Consider the following 23509-nt stretch of genomic DNA (forward strand, 5'->3'; position numbering starts at 1 on the left):
TGTGGGCCAAACTGACCGCCAAAGAGAAGGAGAAAGAAAGAGAGATACAATAGAATCAAAGGGAGAACACACAAACACACACAATGCACATGCTAACAAATACACTACTTGCGCCTCGTGAATCGATGAATGCGAATGCCTCAACAAACACAAACGACCCTAAAAAATGCTGAGAGCCAGGCTATACACACCTTCTACATATCTGAACACAAACCCTCACACTCTGCCAGCCCTTCTTGTTTTAGTGCCTTATGCCCTCTCCTCCTGTGTGCCGTGCTCCGCCACCACTGACTCATCGGGCTGGAGGCCTAACGGGGCTGTTGGGCTGCCTGCCGCTGCCTGCCTCTCCCCGCCTCTAACGGTCTCTCCCTGCCCCCTAATGGTCTCTCCCTGCCGCTCCCCACCTCTAACGGTCTCTCCCTGCCGCTGCATGTATCTCCCTGCCCCTAAGTGTCTCTCCCTGCCCCCTAATGGTCTCTCCCTGCCTCTCCCCGCCTCTAACGGTCTCTCCCTGCCGCTGCCTGTATCTCCCCGCCTCTAACGGTCTCCCCCTGCCTCTCCCTAGCGGTCTCTCCGTGGCCCTAACGGGTGAAGCAGACATCTAAGGAATTAGGAAGACCAAACAATCTCTGCTGAGTCAGTGGGGAATGAGCCAAAGTGCGGCTCGATAGCCAGCTCATTTTCTAAATTGAAAAGTGGTTTCCCGCCAACATCCGCCCCTCCCCCTGGAGAAAGGGCCTTAGTCGGGTCACAAGTCTGGATCTGCAAAAGCGTGTGTGTGCGGAACACTACACTGCTGAACACTGCAGCTTCACAGTGGCATGTGCTATAGACGATGTCATGGTGACACTCGCTGTTCTGTTAGGGAGGGGGGTGTTGTTGAAGACGTGCACGTGCATGTGCGTGTGTGCACATGTGGGGTGGGCTTGCCAAAACTTGGGCTTCCTGTGGGGGTGCTGTGGTGGAAGGGATTATGTGTATCATCCAGAGCAGTTGAGATATACTCAGAGGCCTTTGTAGTGCAGCTCTGGTGTGTGTGTGTGTGTGTGTGTGTGTGTGTGTGTGTGTGTGTGTGTGTGTGTGTGTGTGTGTGTGTGTGTGTTTGTGTGTGTGTGTGTGTGTGTGTGTGTGTGTGTGTGTGTGTGTGTGTGTGTGTGTGTGTGTGTGCATGCACGTGTTCTTGTACGATTTGCGTGCAGCAATAAATTGTGCATCAGTGATTGGACCTGTGGGTGCAGGAATGTGTGCATGTGGAAAAGAAGGGTAATTGTGTCTATTTGTGTGTGTGTATATTTACGGTTCTAAGCAGGAAGCTCTTGCCAATTCAGTGTATGTGCCTGTGTGTGTGTGTGCCTTTGTGTGTGTGTGCGTGTGTGTGTGCGTGCGCTCCAGTGCACCCCACACATCTGCAGCCAACCGTGACCTGAATCAGCATGTCCCACAGGCGGGCCGTGTAGCTCTTCAGGGCATGCAAAATTCATCCATCCTTCCACGCCTCTCTCCCTCGCTTCCTCTCTCACTCCCTTCCTCTCTCACTCCCTTCCTCTCTCACTCACTCCCTCCCTCCCTCCCTCCCTCCCTCTATCTCTCCCCCTCTCTCTTTCTCCCTCACTCTCTCCCTCTGTCAGTCCCACCCCTCTCCCTCTCTGTACCTCGCTCCCTCCATCTCTCTCTCCCTCTCTTCCTCTCTCTCCTCCCTCTCTCCCTCCCTTTGTCACTCTCTCCCTCTTCCTCTCTGTCTCTCCCTCTCTCTACTGTACATATATCACATTGTAAACCCGGCTCTCATCATGCAGCACAGGCTTTTACGCACAAAGCAATGGCACAATGTGCGCACGCACACAGACACACAAGCACGCACAGGGCTGTGAAAGATTGAAAGGTCCCCAGTCTCAGAAATCAGCACTTCTCTCCTCTCCTTTTAAACAAGTGGTACCTCTGATTATTTTTGACAGAGAAGATATACGAAGAATCAGAGGGATAGAATGAATGAATACTTTATTCCGGACTCGAAGTTCCATTTACAAGACAAGAATACAAATTACATGACAATACAAATACGAGGTCACACAGATTAAAATACATGTAAGCATCGATTCCAATGTTTCCACAACCCAGAGGAGTACCTTGTATCACTCTGTTTAGTGTCAACGAGTGCAATTATTAGATTGTTTTTTGACTCTAGAAGTCGACACATAAATTTGTACATAAAATTCCTTAATACAGCATGAAAGGTGGGGACATTACTAGTCACAAACAAAGAGCTAGCACTTGTCCATCTTGGAAGCTTAAGGAGGATCCTAAACGCATCATTATACGCTACCTGTAGTTTCTTCAATTTTGCTGTTCTATATTTACACCAGAGCTGAGCTGTGTAAAATGGAGTACAGTAGGCTCTGAAAAGACTTACTTTAACATCTTCTGTGCACATATGGAATTTGCGTGCCAACATATTGGCCTGTGCATAAAGCTTACAGCACTGGCGCTGGACATCATCATCATCACACAGATCATCAGTGATGATGTGACCTAAATACCTTACCTTCATAACCACCTCTAGAGTACGATCAGACAGTAAGAATAAAGGAAACTTTTGATTCCGATCCTCCTTAGTTTTAGCAATCATAATAACGCTCTTCTTAGGATTGAACTTAATGTCATATTGCACTCCGTAGCTAGAGCACACTTTAAGCAGTTGCTGTAGCCCAGCACTATATGGAGACATGATGACCAAATCATCAGCGTATATGAGGTGGTTGATAAGACTCTCTCCCACCATACATCCAGTCTTACACTCTTTAAGCTTCTTCGAAAGATCATCCATGTAAACATTGAAGAAGACAGGTGATAAAATGCCACCCTGTCTCACCCCATTAGTGACTTGAAAGGGTGCAGATAAACTACTGCCCCATCTAATTTGCATGGTTTGTTGTGTGTACCAGAACTTTAAAATCCTTATCAGGTAAGGTGGAACCCCTCGATCTTGGAGTTTGACAAACAATTTACCATGATTAATCCTATCAAATGCTTTTGATGCATCTAAAGAGAAAGCCATTATACTGCAATAAGGCTATGTAATAATGTAGTTATGTTGTTTCCCTGGTGGCTCGTTACTGACTTCCAACCAGGGCTGCTAGTGATGCAGTCTGGTCTATGATCCAAGGAGCTCCATTTCTTCCTCTGTTTCCCGGTCTGGTATTGAAGTGTAATGTGTTTTCCTCCAAGAACTGACAATTAAAGCCCTCATTGGTCGGTAATTCCAAGGCGCTGGGTAATAATCTCATGCAAAGTCTCCCTCCCTGTGTGTGTGTGTGTGTGTGTGTGTGTGTGTGTGTGTGTGTGTGTGTGTGCGTGCGCGCGCGTGCGTGCGTGCGTGCGTGTGTGCGTGTGTGCGTGCGTGCGTGCGTGCGTGCGTGCGTGCGTCGTTTATATGTGATTATTTGTTTGGGAACATTCATTTTAGACTGCAAATCTCTTCTCGGGAAAAGATGTGATTGCTTTATGAGAATATTGAATACTTCAAAAGTGTATTCATATGTCAAAATAACAATAAAGTGCAGATTGTGGTTGATCTAGACTACGACCCACTCGGTGCATAACGAAGTACAGCAATCCAAAATACATAATTGCCATGATATAACGGAGGTTTATAGTGATTTCTGCCCCCTGCTGGCCATCAGGCAGGTACATATGAAGGCTTGCTATAGGTTCCAGTGCATCATACACAGCAGCCACCAAAAAGCAGCTTATTGGTCTCAACTTTATTCATGCGATGCGTTGCAAACGCTTACACATTTTCTCCATTAACCTTCATGCTCTGATCGTTGGTTTGAATCTCATAATCAGAATACATTGTACACGCTTGCTCTTATGTGAAGTTCTGTGTCAGCAGCACAATCCCCCCCCCCCGCCCTCTTGGCTGACAACCAAGAGCTCCCTCATCGATGTGCGTGGGTGCGAGCGAGGGATGTTTCTACCCCTCTCTGGATTGGCTCAGACCAATGCACAGCCGAGAGACAAATTAGATTACATCAACCAAATTGCAAAAGGAAAAGAAAAGATGAATGAATGAAAGGCACGCAGCTTACCCAATCAGAACCAAAGGAGGAGGAGCTAGTGGGCACCCCACTTAAGGACTAAACTCGACTGTATCACACGGCAGGCAGCAGCAGACTAGACTCTTTTATAAAGCTCACCACAGGTGAGGCTGATCAAAGTCTTTCGATCTAACCTTGGAAGTATTCTACTTCATGTCCGTCATGTTCAGTGTTAAGTACAGTATTTTGTCTCTCTCTCCCCTTTCCTCTCCCTCTCTTGCTTCTCTCTCCTTCTCTCTCTCCCTCTCCCTCCCTCCATCTCCCTCTCCCCCTCTCTCTCCATCGCTCTCCCCACCCCCCCCCCCCTGGTGGTGTAGTTCTGGCAGTTTGGAGAGTGGGTGGAGGTGGTGATAGACGACCGCCTCCCGGTGAAGGAGGGCAAGCTGCTGTTCGTCCACTCGGCCGAGGGCACCGAATTCTGGAGCGCCCTGATCGAGAAGGCCTACGCCAAGTAAGACCCCCAGACCCCCCTCCCCCCGGACCCTCCCCCTGTCCCCCCTCCCCCCATCTTGTTTTAAATCTCATTGCGGTGGTGGTTGGGGTGGGAGGGGGGGGGGGGGGGGTGGTTCTCGGAGTCCTATAAGAGGGCTCATGAGGAGTGAGGAATTTCACATGCGCACACAAACACACTCATACACACACACACACACATCCTAACTTTCTCTCCGACTCCACCCCCCCCAGGCTGAACGGCTGCTACGAGGCCCTGTCGGGGGGCAGCACGTCGGAGGGCTTCGAGGACTTCACGGGGGGCGTGACGGAGATGTACGACCTGCCCAAGGCCCCCCAGGACCTCTTCAGCATCGTGGGCCGCGCCATCGAGAGGGGCTCCCTGCTGGGCTGCTCCATCGACGTCAGTGGAAGACCCCCCCCCCAAAACACACACAAAAACAAACACACACGCTCAAACTTTGATGGATACCGCAATGCCCGACCACATGTGATCTATATAGATTTCCCGAAAAACTAATTCATTCACTTTTGCATATGAACCGTTTTGAAAGTATATTGTATGAACATAGCCGCTGCATCGGAAAATAGGATGAAACAAAGATCGAATGTTGGCCATTTTCCTCATCATCTACCCATACTGATATTGTTCACAATGGAGCAGATATAGTAGCTGGTATACGCATCAGTAAAGCCCCTAATGCAGTACATCTACATAACACTCTCTGAGCTTCACTCAGAATGTATGAATCACATTTTTGTGCTTGGTGTTGTGTACAGATATCCAGTAACAAGGACATGGAGGCGGTCACCTTTAAAAAGCTGGTGAAGGGACACGCCTACTCTGTGACCGGCGTGAACGAGGTGAGTCGCGGGCCACGGCCGCACTGACGCTGCACGGCCACTAGAGGGCAGTGTCCCCCAGGAGTTCTCATGAAGATCGAGGGATTCTGTGACTGCCATAAGAAGAGAAAAGAAATAGGCTGTAATAAGCTGTACGCTGTAGGGACTTATTTTAAGTATTAAATGTCAGGTACATATGTCACTTACAGATTTCTTGTATTTAACTCGATCAGACTTTGACTATCATGCTTTTAAGCTACGTACAGAGAACCTTTCTCCCCCACTGTGTATTAGTTACACTGAATCATAATAGATAGATAGATAAAATGTTATTAATCCCCCGTAGGAGAAAGTTTGTTGCAAATGACACCATCATAATCATCATCAATACATCCCTTCACCAAACCAACACGACTATAAGAAGACCTGAGTCCAGTTCCCAAGTCCAACTGTACATTCGCTAACAAGACGAACCAAGACGAACCATGGATCCAGAGACCTGCAGGTCTGTTAGACACACAGCCAGGTTGACGGTGCTGTCTCACCTGTCTGCAGGTGGTGTACCGAGGGACCCCCACCAAGCTAGTCCGCATCAGGAACCCCTGGGGGGAGGTGGAGTGGACCGGCTCCTGGAGCGACAAGTAAGGCCCCGTTCCCATCAGGTGACGTAGGAGCAGGTGGGCGGAGGAGGAGGAGGACCCCCCCTCCTGCTGGGGGGGGTGGGGGGGACAATGATACAAAGAGATGGGGCAAGGGCGGCGTCAGTCTGCAGTAGGCTGCCTCTGACCACACTTTGTAGAGTAACTAAACACTTCCACCAGACCACAGCGCCCCCTCTGGTAACATGAGGGCGTTGCAGCCTTTTTAGACTCAGAGTGTTGCATCACTCCTATTAGATAATATATATTATCGCGTGATGGATAAGTAAATAAATACATTCAAAGTAAATAGGTATTTCAAAGTATTTGTGTGGTGATGTCTGTTGTTCCAATTGACCCGGCCAGATCAAACCGGTATCTGCTATCTCTTGTATGGACACTCAGTTTACTTTGACCATGCTCCGAGCTCCCCTCACCTCACGTCAACAGTATTATATAATATGTCATTTATATTCCTCTATTTCTCTCTGTCTCTATTTCTCTCTCTTTCTCTCTCTCCTTCTCTTTCTCTATCACTCTCTCTCTCTCTATCGCTAACATATATGTAAACATTGTTCATTCAAAAATGCTTGTGAACGTATTTTTCTCTCTCTCTCAATATTATATAATGTGTAATCTCTCTCTCTATCTCTCTCACTCTCGCTCTCTCTCTCTCCATCGCTCTCTCTCTCTGTCTCTCTCTCCATCGCTCTCTCTCTCTCTCTCTCTCTCTCTCTCTCTCTCTCTCTCTCTCTCTCTCTCTCTCTCTCTCTCTCTCTCTCTATCTCTCTCCATCTCTCTCTCTCTCTGTCTCTCTCAGCTCCAGGGAGTGGGACAGTGTGGACCGCAACGTCCGCAGCAAACTGCAGAACCGCAGCGAGGACGGAGAGTTCTGGTAGGGGGCGCCATAGAGAGCCCGTAGGCCCTTTCTCATCTCAGTCTGTTTGTACTTGGGTTTTAAAGTAGTGTGGGGTCATACTGATATGACCAGCCTGTGGGGCCTTGGTCCATGTGTGCACATCTTTTTTATATGCTTAACATGCTTAAGCCTAAAGACACACACACACACACACACACACACACAAACACACACACACACACACACACACACACACACACACACACACACACACACACACACACACACACACACACACACACACACACACACACACACACACACACCTTATGATGGTGTATTTTATGCTCAGCATCGCAGGTTTTTTAGTAGCAACCTGCAACTACAATGCTTACATTTCACATTAAATGCTAAAACATTTGAATAACTTCCAACTTCTTCCAAGTGTGTGTGTGTGTATGTGTGTGCGTGCGAGTGTGTGTGTGTGCGTTCGAGTGTGCGCGTGTGTAAGCAAATTATTTTCTCTCCCTCTCGGCCTCTTCACATATTTGCATCTCTCTCTCTTTCTCTAACCTACCTTCCTTATGTCTCTCTCTTTCTCTAACCTACCTTCCTTATGGCTCTCTCTTTCTAACCCCCCGCCCTTCTCCCCATCTCACAGGATGTCGTTCAGCGACTTCCTGCGGGAGTTCAGCCGGCTGGAGATCTGCAACCTGACCCCTGACGCGCTGCAGAACTGCCAGCTGAAGAAGTGGAGCACCTCGCTCTACCAGGGCGAGTGGCGCCGCGGCAGCACCGCCGGGGGCTGCCGCAACTTCCCAGGTACGGAGAGGAAGTCCCGCCCCCCCCGCCCACACTGCGGAGGAACACAGGGCCGCTTTTGCAAATCGTACACACACACACACACACATTATTTGGTGCTATTACCTATTACTATTACTTATTACTATTACTATTCTATTTCTTATAGTAATTGAATCATATTACTTTGACTAAAGCAATATCCGTTTTACAGTATGATTCTCTAACTTCTTTGAAGGTTGCGTGCTGTTTATTTTTTGGCTCACATTGTACAGGACTAAAGGCTATTTTTGGATGCCAAAAATCAAAAGACGTTATTCCCGTCCGTCCCGACACAGCCGAGTGCTCAGGGCGTTGTAGGACTTTCCCTTTGTTAAAAAGAGCTCATTGGTAGGTGGTATAAAAACGCTCAAGACACACTTAGTGTGTATAGAAGGCCCAAACATAGTGGGGACGCATGGGCACTGACCATCACCTTGTATGGGAGTTAATGAGGCCCCCTGCTGGCAACTCAGTTCCACTGCCATATATGGGCATGGATATCACTAATGAGGTCAATTAAGAGCGATCCAGTCTGATCCAGGACACCCGTTTTTTTTTAAATAACGTACCCTTTCCTGCAGCGACCTACTGGATCAACCCACAGTTCAAGGTAGCTCTGGAGCACCCGGACACCGCTGGCCAATCAGGGTGCAGCTTCCTGGTGGCGCTGATGCAGAAGGACCGGAGGAAGAAGCGGCGGGAGGGGAAGGACATGGAGACCATCGGGTTCGCCATCTATGAGGTCAGAGCCCCGCACATCAGGTCCAGTGCCTACAGCCATCGCGTTACCCAGAGTCATCCAGTCATTAGGTCTCAATCGTGTTATCATTGGAAATGCTTCTACTGCAGAAGAAAAGCACTGCCAGAAAAAGTCATTGAACAGGGATGATTGTTAGGTGTATGCAGCGACCTACTGTATATGGAAATCGGAAAACCTTTCAATTCATAACACTGAAATACTATACTGTAAGGATTTACCCATTTCCTCTAACTCCTTTTTTATGTCCTTCTGTTGCCTCCTCCCAGGTGCCTAAAGAGGTAAGTCTTCCCCACCACCCCACCCCAAAATATCAAATACAAGCTAACATTTCTTCCTAAAGCTAACACCCCTGTAGCTAACACCTCTGTAGCTAACACCGCTGTAGCTAACACCTCTGTAGTGTTATGTATTTTAAGGACATAAGCTGCCCCCACATAGCCTCTAGGAAGCAGATTCAAACACACAAGCTGCATTACCCTCACATAACCACTAGGAAGCAGGACCAAACATATAAGCCGTAAATACTGTACATAGCCACAAGGGGAGCAGGACCTTACTGAAGGCTGCAATAGCTGCTCCATCCACAGAAGGCAGCACCTTTAGATAGGTGAAGAAGCCGAGGCTAATACGTCACACCGGCCACGCCCAGATCACATAGGCCACGCGGGTTTGACCCTATCAATCTCGAGAGAGAGAGAGAGAGAGAGAGAGAGAGAGAGAGAGAGAGAGAGAGAGAGAGAGAGAGAGAGAGAGATGTTGGACGCCAGAATCTTTCGGTAGCTCAGACTTGCGGGTTAGAGTTTTGATCAGCTGGGAGTCGCTCAGCACGTGTTCGACACACTTCCCCTCCTTTTGCTCCGTAATTACCACACCGAAATACTTTCTTCGAAGAACTCAGCAGTAGCTAACACTGCTGTAGTTAACACCGCTATAGCTAACACCCCTCTAGCTAACAGCCCTGTATCTAACACCGCTGTAGCTATCACCTCTGTAGCTAACACCGCTGTAGCTAACACCCCTGTAGCTAACACCTCCTTTCAAGTTCACTGCAGTCCCAACACCAGCCATGCCTCAGCCACCTGGGGCTAACAGAAGCTGAATCCACCCTCAGTGTCTCAAACATTTGCTCTGGCTTCGAACTTTGCCTGCTAACCAGGCATTGTTGCGAACTGCGGCTCGTGAGCAAACTGTGCCTTTGGCTCGACGGCTAAACCTAGAGACGTTGTGACCTGGTCACAATGTTAACTCAATGTTTGCGTTCAAGCAGATCAACCAAATACAACCCCAAAAAATCAAACCCAGTAACAGCGCCTCCCTCCCTCCCTCTGGCGGCGGTCAGTTTGCGGGCAAGTCGGCGGTCCACCTGAAGCGGGACTACTTCCTGACACACAGCTCCAGTGCGCGCTCCGAGCTCTTCATCAACCTGAGGGAGGTGAGCTCGCGCTTCAGCCTGCCCCCGGGGGAGTACATCATCGTGCCCTCCACCTTCGAGCCCCAGAAGGAGGGGGACTTTGTCCTGCGGGTGTTCTCGGAGAAGCCCACCGACTCCGAGTGAGTAGCAGAGAAAAACGATGACATCGAAGATGTCTTTTTTTTTTTTTAAGTTTACGTTTAATTTACGTTAGTTTTTGTGTTTACTTTTGTACGAGACTCGAAAGAAGTCCGGTGTTATGGCATCGATGATAGGTTGTGTGTGTACAATAAACCACCAAGAATATAAAACAATCAGAGCCAAAACACTTTGTGTCTGTTATGATATAAAAGTGTATTGCAACTCTACTTAACGTCAAAATCTTCAGTTCACGCAGTTTTTTCAAAATCGAACGTAAATTCAAGGCCAGTGATGCTAATGGTGCCACTGAAACTGAGTTGACATGGCAGGCCGCGATTGTTTACAACACGCTACTCTCCGAGTGATGATATTAAAAAATAAACAGCGTATAATCATAATAATCCAATATATAAAATGTTTGCTTCATTATTGACGTTTTATTTTATTTTTATCTGTGCCCTAGGGAGCTTGATGATGAGGTCACAGCAGAACTTCCCCCAGAGGTGAGATGGGAGCTCTGTCACATGACCAATCTATACCAAGCAGAGACAATATGTACTCATTACTCCTGTGTGTGTGTGTGTGTGTGTGTGTGTGTGTGTGTGTGTGTGTGTGTGTGTGTGTGTGTGTGTGTGTGTGTGTGTGTGTGTGTGTGTGTGTGTGTGTGTGTGTGTTAATTGACACTGCAGACCCAGCTGCACGAGAGTCAGATCGATCAAGCCTTCAAGAATCTCTTTAGACAGCTGGCAGGGCCGGTGAGTTTGAATCATGTCTATCAATCTATCAATACAACATGGATAGAGTGCATTGTGGGAATTACAGTCCTGACTTTTGCTCTTCTATGCCACCAGGACATGGAAATCAGTGTTAAAGAACTGCAAACAATTCTGAACAGGATCATCGGCAAACGTGAGGAAATGGAAAATCTTTTAATGTTTTATTAAGATTCAAATATACTACTTTGAATCTATTTTGAATAATTAAAGGTCCAGTATGTGAAGTGTAGTAGTAAGTAGCAACTATTGTGGTTGCAGATTGCAACCAACTGAATATATTTATATAATATATCCCCACTCAACCCTCCCTTTCCAACATCATACTTTGAAATCATATATTCAGCTTCTGCAAAGTCTGTTCCGCTAGATACCACAAATTCTTCACACTGCATCTTTAACAAGTCTACAGAATCAAATATATTGCCAATTCAAAACAAAACACACTCTGTCTGTCTGTCTGTCTGTCTGTCTGTCTGTCTGTGTCTCTCTCTCTCTCTCTCTCTCTCTCTCTCTCTCTCTCTCTCTCTCTCTCTCTCTCTCTCTCTCTCTCTCTCTCTCTCTCTCTCTCTCCATGTTAACAGACAAAGACCTGAAGACGGACGGCTTCAGCAAGGAAGCCTGTCGCAGCATGATAAACCTCATGGACGTATCCTTCACGTACACATTTTAAAGTTAGTTTGGAATCACTTAGCAACCGTTAGCCTTCTGCCCTCCTTAAATGGATTAGCATAATAACAATGGAGAGAAAAATACTCTTCATGCTAAAAAGGATAGCATGACCTGTTGTCTCTGAGAAGCTTGTTCGCTCGGTCAGTTACTCAAAGTAGAACGGAGCCCAGAGTGACCAGACACACAGTGAGACTATCAACAAACACAGCCGTCTGGGTGACAGTTATTCCTTAGTGACCGCACGAACAGACGGACGGCAGCGGCAAGCTTGGGCTGGCAGAGTTCCACGTGCTGTGGGAGAAGATCAAGAGATACCTGGTGAGATGACGCACACACAAGGACACATGCACACGCATGCGCACACACACGCACGCACGACAAACAAAAACACACGGACACATGCACATGGACACATGCACACGCATGCATGCACACAAGCAAACACAAACACGTGTGTCCTAGACCTGGCTACTTTACTCTGTGGTGTGTTTGTTCAGGAGTCAAGCTGTGCCCCGTAGTCTGTTTGTGTGTGTGTGTGTCTGTGTGTGTGTGTGTGTGTCTCGAATCCAGCAGTCCTACTAGTTTACTAGTAGGTCCTTTGGGGACACAGCAGTAGGACTACAAAGGCAGAATTATGTTTTATTAAAGGGGACTTATTATACCACCAGGTGTGAGTGTGATTAACCTTACAAGCCGTTTCGAAAATCTGCCTAATATGACATCACTAGTGGGTGTGTCCACCTAGATCTGTGCTGGATAGATCTATCTACCAGCCTACCCAGTGGACTGAAGTAAACATTGCTCATCTATCCAGCACAGATCTAGGTGGACACACCCACTAGTGATGTCATATTAGGCAGATTTTCGAAACGGCTTGTAAGGCCAATCACACTCACACCTGGTGGTATAATAAGTCCCCTTTAAGTCTTGTTGGCTGTTTCGCTCCAGAGATCTGGATGAAACGTTCAGAAGGGGATCTTACTATGTCTACAGTGACCCATCTCCAGTTGATTTGAAACCCGAGAGACACTGCTGGCCGAGTTTCTTAGATATAAGGCTTGGTCGAAACGATTTGTCGAAACACAGATGAAGCTCAAATCTTGGTGAAGCACCCCTTCACCCAGATTTGAGCTCATCTGCAAGCAGACTTAAGACATGCAACTAAAGTCTGATTGATGAGACTACCATTCACATGCACACCACTGCATTGTAGTTGGTCGGGTCTCAGGAGCAATCCCATTGGTGGGTCGGGGAGGTCATTCAGCATGTCCACCCAGGTGTTCCCTCCCCTGCGTTCCCTGCTCTTTAAACTACTCACGCCGAGCCTCTTCCCTGTCCTGTCTCACCACTACAGACCATATTCCGCCAGTTTGACATGGACAAGTCGGGCACCATGAACTCCTACGAGATGCGACGGGCACTGGACTCTGCAGGTATAACGTCTCCCCCCCCACCACTGAACGTGTGTGATTATCCATTACAAGTCGTTTTGAAAATCTGCCTCTTCTGACATCATAAGTAGAAGTGTCCACCTAGATGTATGACGGATAAATTAACAACTTTTGCTACAGTCCACTGGGTAGGCTCGGAGACTGATCTATCCAGCACACATCTAGGTGGACACACCCACTAGTGATGTCGGAAGAGGCAGATTTTCAAAACGGCTTGGAACGGCTAAGCACACTCACACCTGGTGGTATAATATGTCCCCTTTAAGAAGACCACACTGGGGTACACTTCTATCCACTCGGTGTGAAAGCATCAAATATCATATCCGGCTTTTTTCTCTGGTTGATGTCCATGCTTTGCTACATCAGCTATGATGGAGGAGTAACAGCCAATGACGTGATTGTACTTTGTTTGTGCCCGCCCCCTCCAGGAATCAAGCTGACCAATCACCTGTTCCAGCTGATCATCCTGCGCTACACGGAGGAAGACCTCACCGTCGACTTTGACAACTTCGTCACGTGCCTGGTTCGGCTGGAGACCATGTTCAGTGAGTCCCCCCTCCCGTCTCCTAGGGCCACTGCTCTGCTCTCTTTCCACTGGTGGTAGCTTTTAATACTAGCTCTAACTAATCGACTCTCTAACTAACTAACGGAATTAGACTTTCAAAGTCACCGATAGAAATAAAAATAAACTGTGATTTCATAGGCACATACTGTTTTACCAGTTACCAGTCTTTTGGTGTCTATTGTGTCCAATTAAAAGTCCTCTGCTTCATATTTTTTATTGAGGGGGGCGGGGGGGAAAGACACGCGTACTAAGTATTAAGAGGGAAATATCCCCCCGAAATCTATGACTATTACCTAAATGCCAAATGTATTGAACTGAAGACTCAGTGAGGGGGTGGGGGGTAAGGGTAAGATGCTCAGATTTCCCTGTGAGCTGTATGGCTGCCTGGCCAAGGTCAGACTGTGTGTTGTACCGTTCCCAGGGGAACAAGAGCCCACTCTGTCGTTGTTATGTAGTCATGGAGATCGAGTCGTGTCTAACCTCAAACCATCCCGAAGTCTTCTGAAAGATATAATCGTCTGTCCTACCAGATTCTTTAATAGCTGCGCCCAGTGCTACCTTATGTGCTTAGCATATTGACACGTAATAAAGTCATTCATTAACTAATTAATGATTTTGAGGTACTAACATCTGTACCAATATCTCAATCTCCAGAATGAAATGTCTTTAAGAGATGCGAGTTAAATTGAGGTGAAACGTTGTTCTATGAAGTCATCCAATGGGCCTTAGTCAACCAGCAGCCATCTTGGCTCCATCTAGCTTCTCAACGTTTGCCGGGTGGGGGAAGATGGCCGCCGGGTGAAAAGGGCCCACCTGCTTACCCTGACTTCAGGACTGCAACATGACATAGAATATGCATGTTTGTGTGCATCGTGTGGTGACCTACTTCCTGTTCCTTTCCGCCTCACAGAGACCTTCAACACAATGGACACCAAGAGAGAAAAATGCATTTCCCTGAACTTCATGCAGGTAGGACGGCCGTTATAAGAACCTGTTGGCTTCACTTCCACCTACTCCTTCCTCATTAATAGTTTTGTTTTCTTTTTCATATGAGCAAATTTCCAAACAGTCCACCTTTAAGTGCAGCATTCATAACAAATCATGTCTGTAAAGCGTTGCAGCAGACATGATTTCATTGCATTACCAGTCCCTCACATATCATGCATTAACTTCCTCGTCTTTCTCATTTCCTTTTTTCACAGTGGATTTCTCTGACCATGTTCGCCTAGACAACGCTAGCAAGGCTACCGCTAGCAAGGCTATCGCTACGCTGACATCGTTCCGCCCAGTGGCCATCCCCCCGAACCCGGGCCCCCTTCATTTTGTGTTTCAGAAGTGCCTTTCTTCTTTTGTTCTCCCCCCCCCCCCCCCCCCCGCATCCATTTCATTTTACGTGAATTTGCCATGGATGTGTGCCACCGAATGCCTTATCGCGTCACATGACCTGCCAACTCAAAACGGGGGGGTGCCCTGAACGGTTACGTCAGTGCAGCCTACCGGCTGGGTCTCGGACCCGGGACATGGGAGACATTCTGAAGGGGTTAATCGCTTATGTGCTGACCTGCCAATGCCAAATGTAAATGGTGATGATGATCGTTTGGGGATGGATATCGACTGGGCTTGCTTCCCCCTGATTCTACTCTGTTTACAACTGAGCGCAGCGCATTGCTTGTGTTATTTTATGATCAGATGCCTGCTCTTTGGGACTTTATGTGTAATGTTTTACGTCTGATCAGAGCGATTGAGGGTTTTTCTTCTGTTTTGCTGGGTGCATTCCTGAAACAGACTATCGCTATTATCATTATACCTATATCTACCTAACTGAATGAAAACCGAAATCTGACTTTCACTCTTAAACAATGGAGCCAGAGGTGGCACACACTTCATCGAACATTGTTTTACTCACTAATGCGATTCATTAAAAAAAGGGAACAGTTGTACACGCATGCCAATGTGTTGGGTATGGTTGTGAGAAGATGTGTCATGGGTTATGCATGCTTTGTGCCGTGTGATATGGTGGTTCAGTCTGCTCTCTAACTCTCTATTCTGCTCAGCATGCTAATCTGCTGTCTCTCCTTCAAACATGTAACACTCGTGCACATTTACGGAGAGCTGGGAGTGCCACTTTCCATCTTAAGGTTATATAAAGGATTGTGTGCCTTTTTTTGTTGCCAAAAATCTAAGTGCTTCAATGGTGCAGAGGCTTAAGTGAGGGTCCCAAATGCTTTGTTTGACACGGTCGCCCCTCGAATGTTGTTCAAATGGGTTCTTCAAATAATCTATTACAGCGCAGTTGACAAATTTATATATATATAAATTTGTATATTTGTATTTCAGTAAAAGAAAAAAACGAAATTAAACAATGGCATGTTTAAATGAGTCCGGTATACTTGTGTGTGCAGTTATTTGTCTTGGATAAGGTGATTTATCTCGTGGTCACCATCAGTGGCGTCTTGGGGCATGGAGGAGGGGGAAGTGTGGAAGCCTCGAGTGTGGATGGGTGAGGAGAATGGAAGAGGGGATTGAAATAAAAAAATACATGATTCATTCTACATATTCATTCATGGCCATCCATACCAAATCGAACTAAAATGCCCGTTCACCCTCTCCCATTGAACGTTTGATTGAATAATTAAAATGCCTACTGTCATTAATAGTTGTACGAATTCACTTTACTCCATACCTTCATCAAAGTACAAATTTGAACAAGTGCTGTATTTCCATGCCCCCCCCCCCAACCATTCCCCTCTCCACCTCAGACCTCCACATTGGCTTCCAGTGGGACTCCACCCTGGCCTTTGACCTCCATCCAAACACAAGACATCAATCTATCCACCGTGAAAACATTTGCCAAACTGGACACCACACTGACCCTGGACAACTTTAAGACAAAGCAAAAATGATCACAGCTCTCTCCCTTTCAGAAGTTATGATTGCCATTACAATTCCCAAGAGCTCGTTGCATTTCCATAATTACAACCATCAGCTATCCACGCTTCGACAACGAAGATGCTAGCTACAACCGAGTGAGTGGTTATAGTTGGCATTACAATTCACGTGACGTAACATCTACCAAAACTATTTTCATCAGGTCAGAGCTGATCAGCGACCGCACTCTCACCCGTGCTGCTAGGCTATAATCCGGTCAGAGTGTAAAATTAACTTTATAATTCACACAACATACTCAAAAATGTAATTAGGTTTCCAAAGCGACTTTTTCGTGGAGGGGCTTAATTACGTTCTCTAAAGACATCATTAGGTTAGTTTTCCAGGGAGAGCCCCCTGAGCATCAGATTAACCCAGGTCTCCAGAGATGATGAGCAACAGCACTATTACATCATGTGCCACAGACACCAGCTAGGCCATCATCTGACGTTCCTATTCACGTCATGTGCTTTACTAATTCTCATGTCATGCTTCCATTACAAACTAACTAAAATAATGCCAATAGAAATAAAATAATTTAAAGCCATTGGTTTGGGCCTACTTTCAACTCCCTTGTCTTCAAGACCTCATTAGTTAACTACATTAATAAACTATGGCAGGATTGATCAACAAAATATTTGACTTGAGTTCTTTATAAACTTAAATACTTACTTATATGTCATTTATTAATGCTAAGTAAGGCATAGATAGTCCTTATTTTAGATGAGCTTGCACTAAAGACTTAACTATTGCTTTCTAACAACCTGAACTAATAATCATGAAACATCAACACATTATAAATATTTTTTAGATAATTAAATTATGCTTTATCAATTATCTTACAAACCATTATCTCATCTTAATAATTTATAACTTATTCATATATTTCTAATGCATATTCATACAGGAACGATAAATTTGAATTGAAGATGAATTCACTATTTGCCATTACTTTAATGCAACTTCATCAGCTGTTCAAAAAAAACATGGATACATTTATGTAATAAATATAAACTTTAATAACATTTATAATAAAGACAATAGTTTCCACTTTCAAATAAATGGTTGTTAAATTAAACATTTACAATAGCCCTGACGATATTAAGTTAAACATATGAAGCATAATTCTAACCATAAATAAGAGAAGAGTTGGTTTAAAGAATACATACTAGTGCAGGAATGTATAAACATAAGTTCAACCATTGCTATCTTTCACACAATAACACCCTCGATCACTCACACTCAAAACCAAGCCTCAAAGGCTCACTCTTTAGAAAAAGTCAATAAATAAAATAAAAAGATCTCTTCTTTTTTGATTTTCTTTAACCCAATTTGAAAACGCTGTTTGGTTTCACAGACTTGTTGTTTCAGTATACTTTTGGTAAAGCATTATTTTCTCACATCGATCATCATTCAGATAGTCAACACCACATCGACCTCCATTCGCAGACACAAGAGTACTCAACCAGGGATTTCACAATTTTTTTCTTTTCTCTCTTCTGGCCCAAAACCGCGACGACGTAGCTCCCTCTCAGCCCCCCGAAACCTGGAACCCACCACGATAAAAGCCCCCCTTCAGAAAGCCCACCGGATAAAACCATGCACAACAAGGACTACCACAAACAGTAAGATAAAACAACCATGACCCATTGGTGTGCGCGTCGCTCAAACAAAGTTGTTGTTGTGCTCGATGCGGGTCACGATCGCGGAGAACAGCCTCTCCAGCTGCTCCGCCCTCTGCTTGCCCCACTCCAGTACCTCTTCGTGATTGGCCTTCTCCTCGCTGTCGTAGTCCATCACCGCCAGGTTGGTGATGAGGGACAGGGCGAAGACGCGCATGCCGCAGTGCCGCGCCACCACCACCTCGTGCGCTGTGCTCATGCCTGGAGGGGGAGGGACGGAGGGGGAGGGACGGAGGGGGAGGTCAGTGAAACGGGCACACGCGGTGCACGGCGGTGACATCACACCGTCGTATAGTGACGCAGGTGCGCGTTTTAAAACCGCCACGTTGACACGTTTAACCTCTTGAACCGCGTACTGGGAAAAATGAGCCAGAACACGTGCTGGCTCATTGACGCCCTGGCTCATGCGGTTCTGGCTCAACGAACGTGTGAGAATGTGTGAGCGAGAACACGTTCTGGCTCATTCTTCCCAGAGGTTCAAGAGATTGGCTAATATTTAAAAGGTGACATATTATACCAACAGGACTGAGTATGTTTAGCCGTTCCAAGCTCTTTTGAATATCTGCACTCAGTGTACCAGCATACCCAGTGGACTGTAGCAAACGTTGCTCATTTATCCGTCATACGACTAGATGGTCACGCCCACTTGTGATGTCGGAAGAGGCCGAATTTCCCATTTCTAACATGTCACATGTCTTTATCCCATGTCTAACAGAGCGTAGTATGTTTAGTGAGCTATTTCAAGCATTTGTACAAAGCCTAAAATAAATGGATAAAGATTATTCATTTGAATGAAACGCACCGACGGCATCGGCCCCCAGTTTGCTCAGCATGCGGCACTCGGCGATGGTCTCGAACGAGGGTCCGCCCAGCATGCAGTAGACCCCCTCGCGGAGGAAGTCGGTGAAGCCAAGCTCGTGGCCCACATCCATGGCCAGCTGCTGGAGCTCCCGGTCGTAGGCGTCCGACATGCAGGGGAAGCGCACGCCGAACCTGCCCAGGGAGAGGGGAAGAAGAGGGGGGAGGAGAGAGGTGAGGAGGGGACTCAGGGAGGCCGGTTTGCGGGGAACGTTCGGGAGCGTTGTCGGCTCACAGAGACCGCTCCTGAGACCACCGTGCAGAGGGGAGCCGAGAGGGCCCATAGGCCCTCAGAGACCGCTAAAGATATTCTAGATATTCACATTTACTTTATTCATTCATATATTGACAATTCAACATTTAAACGAAAATGTTTCTGAGGAAATAAACCTTTCGAAAACGGCCTAACCTTAACCCTAACCCCGGTACCCCGCTAATAACTTAACTAACATTGTTTCAGACTTGTTATTTATGCCGTTTTCTAGGTTAATTTTTAAAACAAATGAGTTAATAACAGGGAGACCCAAACCAGAGTAAAAATTGGTTCAGAAAACCAAAGCTTTTGAAAGGCCTTTCAACCCGTGAATGACAAATTAACCGAACATTTGACTGTAATCATAGTGTTTGATTTGTGCTTGTCGTCATGCGTTTTGCACCCCGAGCCGTTGTCTGTATATATGTCTGTGTATATATACATATATATGAGTCTACATATTCCACTGGGGTGCACACACAGCTTGTGTAAAGATGAGATTATTTGTCAGGATGACTTGCATTTCGCTTTAGATAGCTGTTTTTAGAATTGGTGATAACTGTTTGCTCGTTGCATTGCTCAGACTGGACCAGCGTATTCACTTTTGCTTCAGAGCCTGAATATCATAGGTAACTTTTGCCTATAGAGAGGACACATTCAGCTACAGTAGAGAGGATTCAGTAAACTAGCTTGGTGGTCGGTTTTTTCGCAACAGGGAGGGGGGGGGGGGGGGGGGTCAGAGAGCAACGGTTTAAGGGTCGCGATTCGCTACTGAGACCGCGCAACTCCAAAATGCAACCCCATACGAGCTCCTTAGGTGATAGCCGTGGTCCAGTATGTGCATATGTCTGTCTGTGTGTCTGTGCCCAGGCATTCTGTATTGACCCAAGTATAGAATCCTAAATTAATGAGGTGCCATCTGCTCAACGTGAGGTAGAGCCGTCGAAACACCACAGTAAGTGCACTCTGTTCACCACATCTGACTCTCATTCTCTAATATGCGGCGCATGAGTCCAACTGCCTCCAATCTCTCCATAATGACCTTCAGCCACAGACCACCTCCTTTCAATTCCTTTCTAAAAAAGGAGCTCCAGGACTGGATGATTCAGTTAAAGTCGCACTCAACGAGCCGAAGACACTCTCTCTGTGTCTCTGAGTGTGTGTGTGTGTCTCTGTGCGTGTGTGTGTGTGTGTGTGTGTGCGTGTCTTAGTTTGAGGTTTGCAGATGGGTGGACTGCAAAAGGCTGACGCGAAAAGAGTTCTAAAATTCTGCTCAGTCTCAGCGACCATAGGCAGCCTCCACATCTGGAAGAGACGTTGTGTTGTCTGTCCCTGAATGCCATATTGTCATATGCAATGCTTTAACCTCAGCTAAACCATCATCATTTCATCTCTACTCCTCTGCGTTCTTAAGCATTTTGCACATTCAGTGTCTGGTTAGTTTTCAGATTGAAACCTTCTAATTAATGTTTGGATCAAAAAAAAAGAAATCTTTTTTTTGCTTGTAGATCCAAATAAAATAATTTAAACCTGTATCCTACCTCTCGTCGTTGGGTCCCACCAGGGGATGGTTGCCTGCGAAGCCGGGGATGTTGAGGTGGTCCTTGATGATCATGATGTCGCCCACCTTGAAGTCCTGGTTGAGACCCCCGGCCGCGTTGGTCAGCATCACCGTCTCCACGCCCAGCAGCTTGAAGATGCGCATGGGCAGCGTGATCTGAACACACACACACACACACACACACACACACACACACACACACACACACACACACACACACACACACACACACACACACACACACACACACACACACACACACACACACTTTTAACTCGATGCATTGCTCCCATGCTGAAACAAATAGGGTCTACCCTACACGAAGACACACATAAGTATTCTATGTCACGGATGGGTTTGGGCGGTTTGACCTATGTGGGTTACCGTACCTTCTGGATGGGGTAGCCTTCATACAGGTGGAAGCGGCCCTGCATACACACGCAGTCTCTGCCCTTCAGGGTCCCGAACACCAGCCTGCCGGCATGGCCGTGCACTGTAACACAGAGAGGGGGAACTTAGCCTCACACACACACCCCTCAAGATCCACCCGCACCCCCCCGAGATCCACCCACACCCCTCAAGATCCACCCCAAACACAAACAATCGACAAGGTATGAAACTACACCAAGATGGTTGTCGGTCTGTTTCGATTGTTTGGGGAGTTTTGCTTCGTTCTCACCGGTGCTCTGAGGGAAGTTGGGGATGTCCTTGTAGTTGAAGGCCACCTGGTCCTTGAGCATGTCGGCCAGCCCACCCAGACCCGAGCCACACACGATGCCTACCAGTGGGCGGACGTCCGTCTGGGCCAAAAGCCAGTCCGCGGTGGCCTTGCAGTCCTCATAGGTAAACCTGCAGAAGAATTAATTTCATCCATTTAATTTATTTTATTACATAATATATATATATTTATATATATATATTTATATATATCACACACAATGAGGATCTTCTGTTTAAGTCAAGACTACATATAAAAACATCAGCCTAAATTAATGGCATCATATATATTGCATTTTAGACTTTCAAATGGCAGACTTCAGCCAATAGCGCGAAGGAGAACAGATATTCAACGACAGTTAACAACGCATCTTCCATTATCCGATCACGTGACCGGCTGGACTGTGAGACAGTGGTCGATTCCCCCGGCGGACCAGTACACACACTAGAGCAGGTGGTGAATGATGCAATCTGGAGCGGGCCATTTTATGTTCTCTCAATGAACACATGTCTTCCGAGGACATTATAATGAATTAAATCAGTTAGGTCAGGCATACTGTACTCACCCCGTGTTTAAATCTGGAAACATTTTCGATGTTAAAGACCGGTATACGAAGTTATCTTCTTTATATAAAGTAAAGCTTCTTCAAAAACAACTTTCAAGCGGAAAAATAACGTTGAAGAAAATATCCAAAAAGAAAGCGTCCTTCTCTTATTTTCAAGTCCTGCTAATTATAATTTTACAGGCTTTAAGCACCAGTGGATGTTCTGCGGACGCAACGTGGTGCTGCCAACTATATCGGTTTGGATGTCGCCAGCTCTCCCGCCCACAAACATCCCTACCCCACATGCGGCCGTCCTCATTGGTTGGCTTTACCCCGCTTTTGACACACCTTCACTACAACACTGACGTCAGTCATGCTATCGTTCCATCAACGCCTACCTTCCTCTCTATGTTATGAATCATTTGATTAAGAATATAACAACCACTGTGGAGATGTTGGAGTTTGTTCTGTCTGTCGAAGTATTGTGGAAAAGTGGAAATAAAACTTAGAAATTGAATTGGACATGGTCACATGCCATGAAGGGTCCTCTAATCGGTAACGTCATGCACAGGCACAGTCACATAAAACTAGGTTTGTATTTCTTTTTTTAAATATGAAGATTACAATAGTAAAAACCGATCAACAGCTAGGTGAACTCAAAACAAAAACATTCACAAAAAAAAATCATGAAACTAACCAGTTTCAGGTATTAGCCTACCTTTAAATGCACGTAACGGTCGTATTTTATTGAAACACTTTTGTTTAATGATTAATTTTTATATCAACAAATTATCAAACAAAATATTAATATAGCACAAATAATAAATGACCGCTTGGTGACCGTGAGGGTTGCAAGTGGATCACCTGCCAGTGGGCAGTGCGGCCGCAATAGTATCAAAACTGTATCAATAGTAGGTGCGTACTAGTCGGGCCATTTGCCACAACAAGGATTATTGACAGTTGACCAAGGTTGTTAGACCCTGTGGTCGGAGGTGTGTGTCAAAGCTATCTCACGCTGAAGCACTGTGTGTTTTTGTCTTTTGTGTTTGCGTGCAACCGTCGCTTGATTAGGTATGACTTCCTTGAGTGTGTGTGTGTGTGTGTGTGTGTGTGTGTGTGTGTGTGTGTGTGTGTGTGTGTGTGTGTGTGTGTGTGTGTGTGTGTGTGTGTGTGGTTTATACATTGTGTGTGGGTCGGTGTAACGTTATTTATAGTTTATTCAAATGAGTCAGTCTCAGTGTGTGTCTAACATTTTACGCATAGGCCTACGTAACATGTAGTGTATATAGGCCTACTTTCCAGTCTCAGTGTGTGATACATGTTAAGAAAATAACAAAGTTATCTTCTTCATGTACGTTATCATCTCAGTGAGTGATGAATGTAGGCCTACATTCCAGTGTCCTCGTCTCAGTGTGTGATACATGAAATGTATGTAGGCCTACGTTCCAGTCTTAGTGTGTCCCGT

General features: G+C 46.2%; 2 protein-coding genes across 3 annotated transcripts in view; one reads left to right on the forward strand and one right to left on the reverse strand.

Annotated features, from left to right (window-relative positions):
• capn1 (calpain 1) overlaps positions 1 to 15890 on the forward strand; it is a 28085-nt gene extending 12195 nt beyond the window's left edge. For both annotated transcript variants that reach the window (XM_030338839.1, XM_030338840.1), the window contains exons 5-22: positions 4415 to 4548; positions 4782 to 4950; positions 5328 to 5411; positions 5946 to 6031; positions 6849 to 6923; positions 7549 to 7709; positions 8312 to 8472; positions 8757 to 8768; positions 9830 to 10041; positions 10506 to 10545; positions 10732 to 10797; positions 10894 to 10951; positions 11400 to 11464; positions 11737 to 11805; positions 12842 to 12920; positions 13367 to 13483; positions 14414 to 14472; positions 14706 to 15890. In XM_030338839.1, the coding sequence (XP_030194699.1) occupies positions 4415 to 4548; positions 4782 to 4950; positions 5328 to 5411; positions 5946 to 6031; positions 6849 to 6923; positions 7549 to 7709; positions 8312 to 8472; positions 8757 to 8768; positions 9830 to 10041; positions 10506 to 10545; positions 10732 to 10797; positions 10894 to 10951; positions 11400 to 11464; positions 11737 to 11805; positions 12842 to 12920; positions 13367 to 13483; positions 14414 to 14472; positions 14706 to 14732 (1674 nt within the window). In that variant the 3' untranslated portion in view covers positions 14733 to 15890. The remainder of the gene's footprint in view (positions 1 to 4414; positions 4549 to 4781; positions 4951 to 5327; positions 5412 to 5945; positions 6032 to 6848; positions 6924 to 7548; positions 7710 to 8311; positions 8473 to 8756; positions 8769 to 9829; positions 10042 to 10505; positions 10546 to 10731; positions 10798 to 10893; positions 10952 to 11399; positions 11465 to 11736; positions 11806 to 12841; positions 12921 to 13366; positions 13484 to 14413; positions 14473 to 14705) is intronic.
• A 1533-nt stretch (positions 15891 to 17423) lies between these two features.
• pnp5a (purine nucleoside phosphorylase 5a) lies at positions 17424 to 22322 on the reverse strand. Its single transcript, XM_030338807.1, has 6 exons — positions 22066 to 22322; positions 21462 to 21631; positions 21172 to 21275; positions 20763 to 20938; positions 18913 to 19103; positions 17424 to 18311 (listed from the first exon to the last, which is right to left on the reverse strand). The coding sequence occupies exons 1-6, from the start codon at positions 22086 to 22088 to the stop codon at positions 18094 to 18096; spliced, it is 882 nt and encodes a 293-aa protein (XP_030194667.1). The 5' UTR covers positions 22089 to 22322; the 3' UTR covers positions 17424 to 18093.
• Between the last annotated feature and the right edge of the window lie 1187 nt (positions 22323 to 23509).

Source organism: Gadus morhua, chromosome 17 (genome assembly GCF_902167405.1).
Source record: "Gadus morhua chromosome 17, gadMor3.0, whole genome shotgun sequence".
Classification (NCBI taxonomy): Eukaryota; Metazoa; Chordata; class Actinopteri; order Gadiformes; family Gadidae; genus Gadus; species Gadus morhua.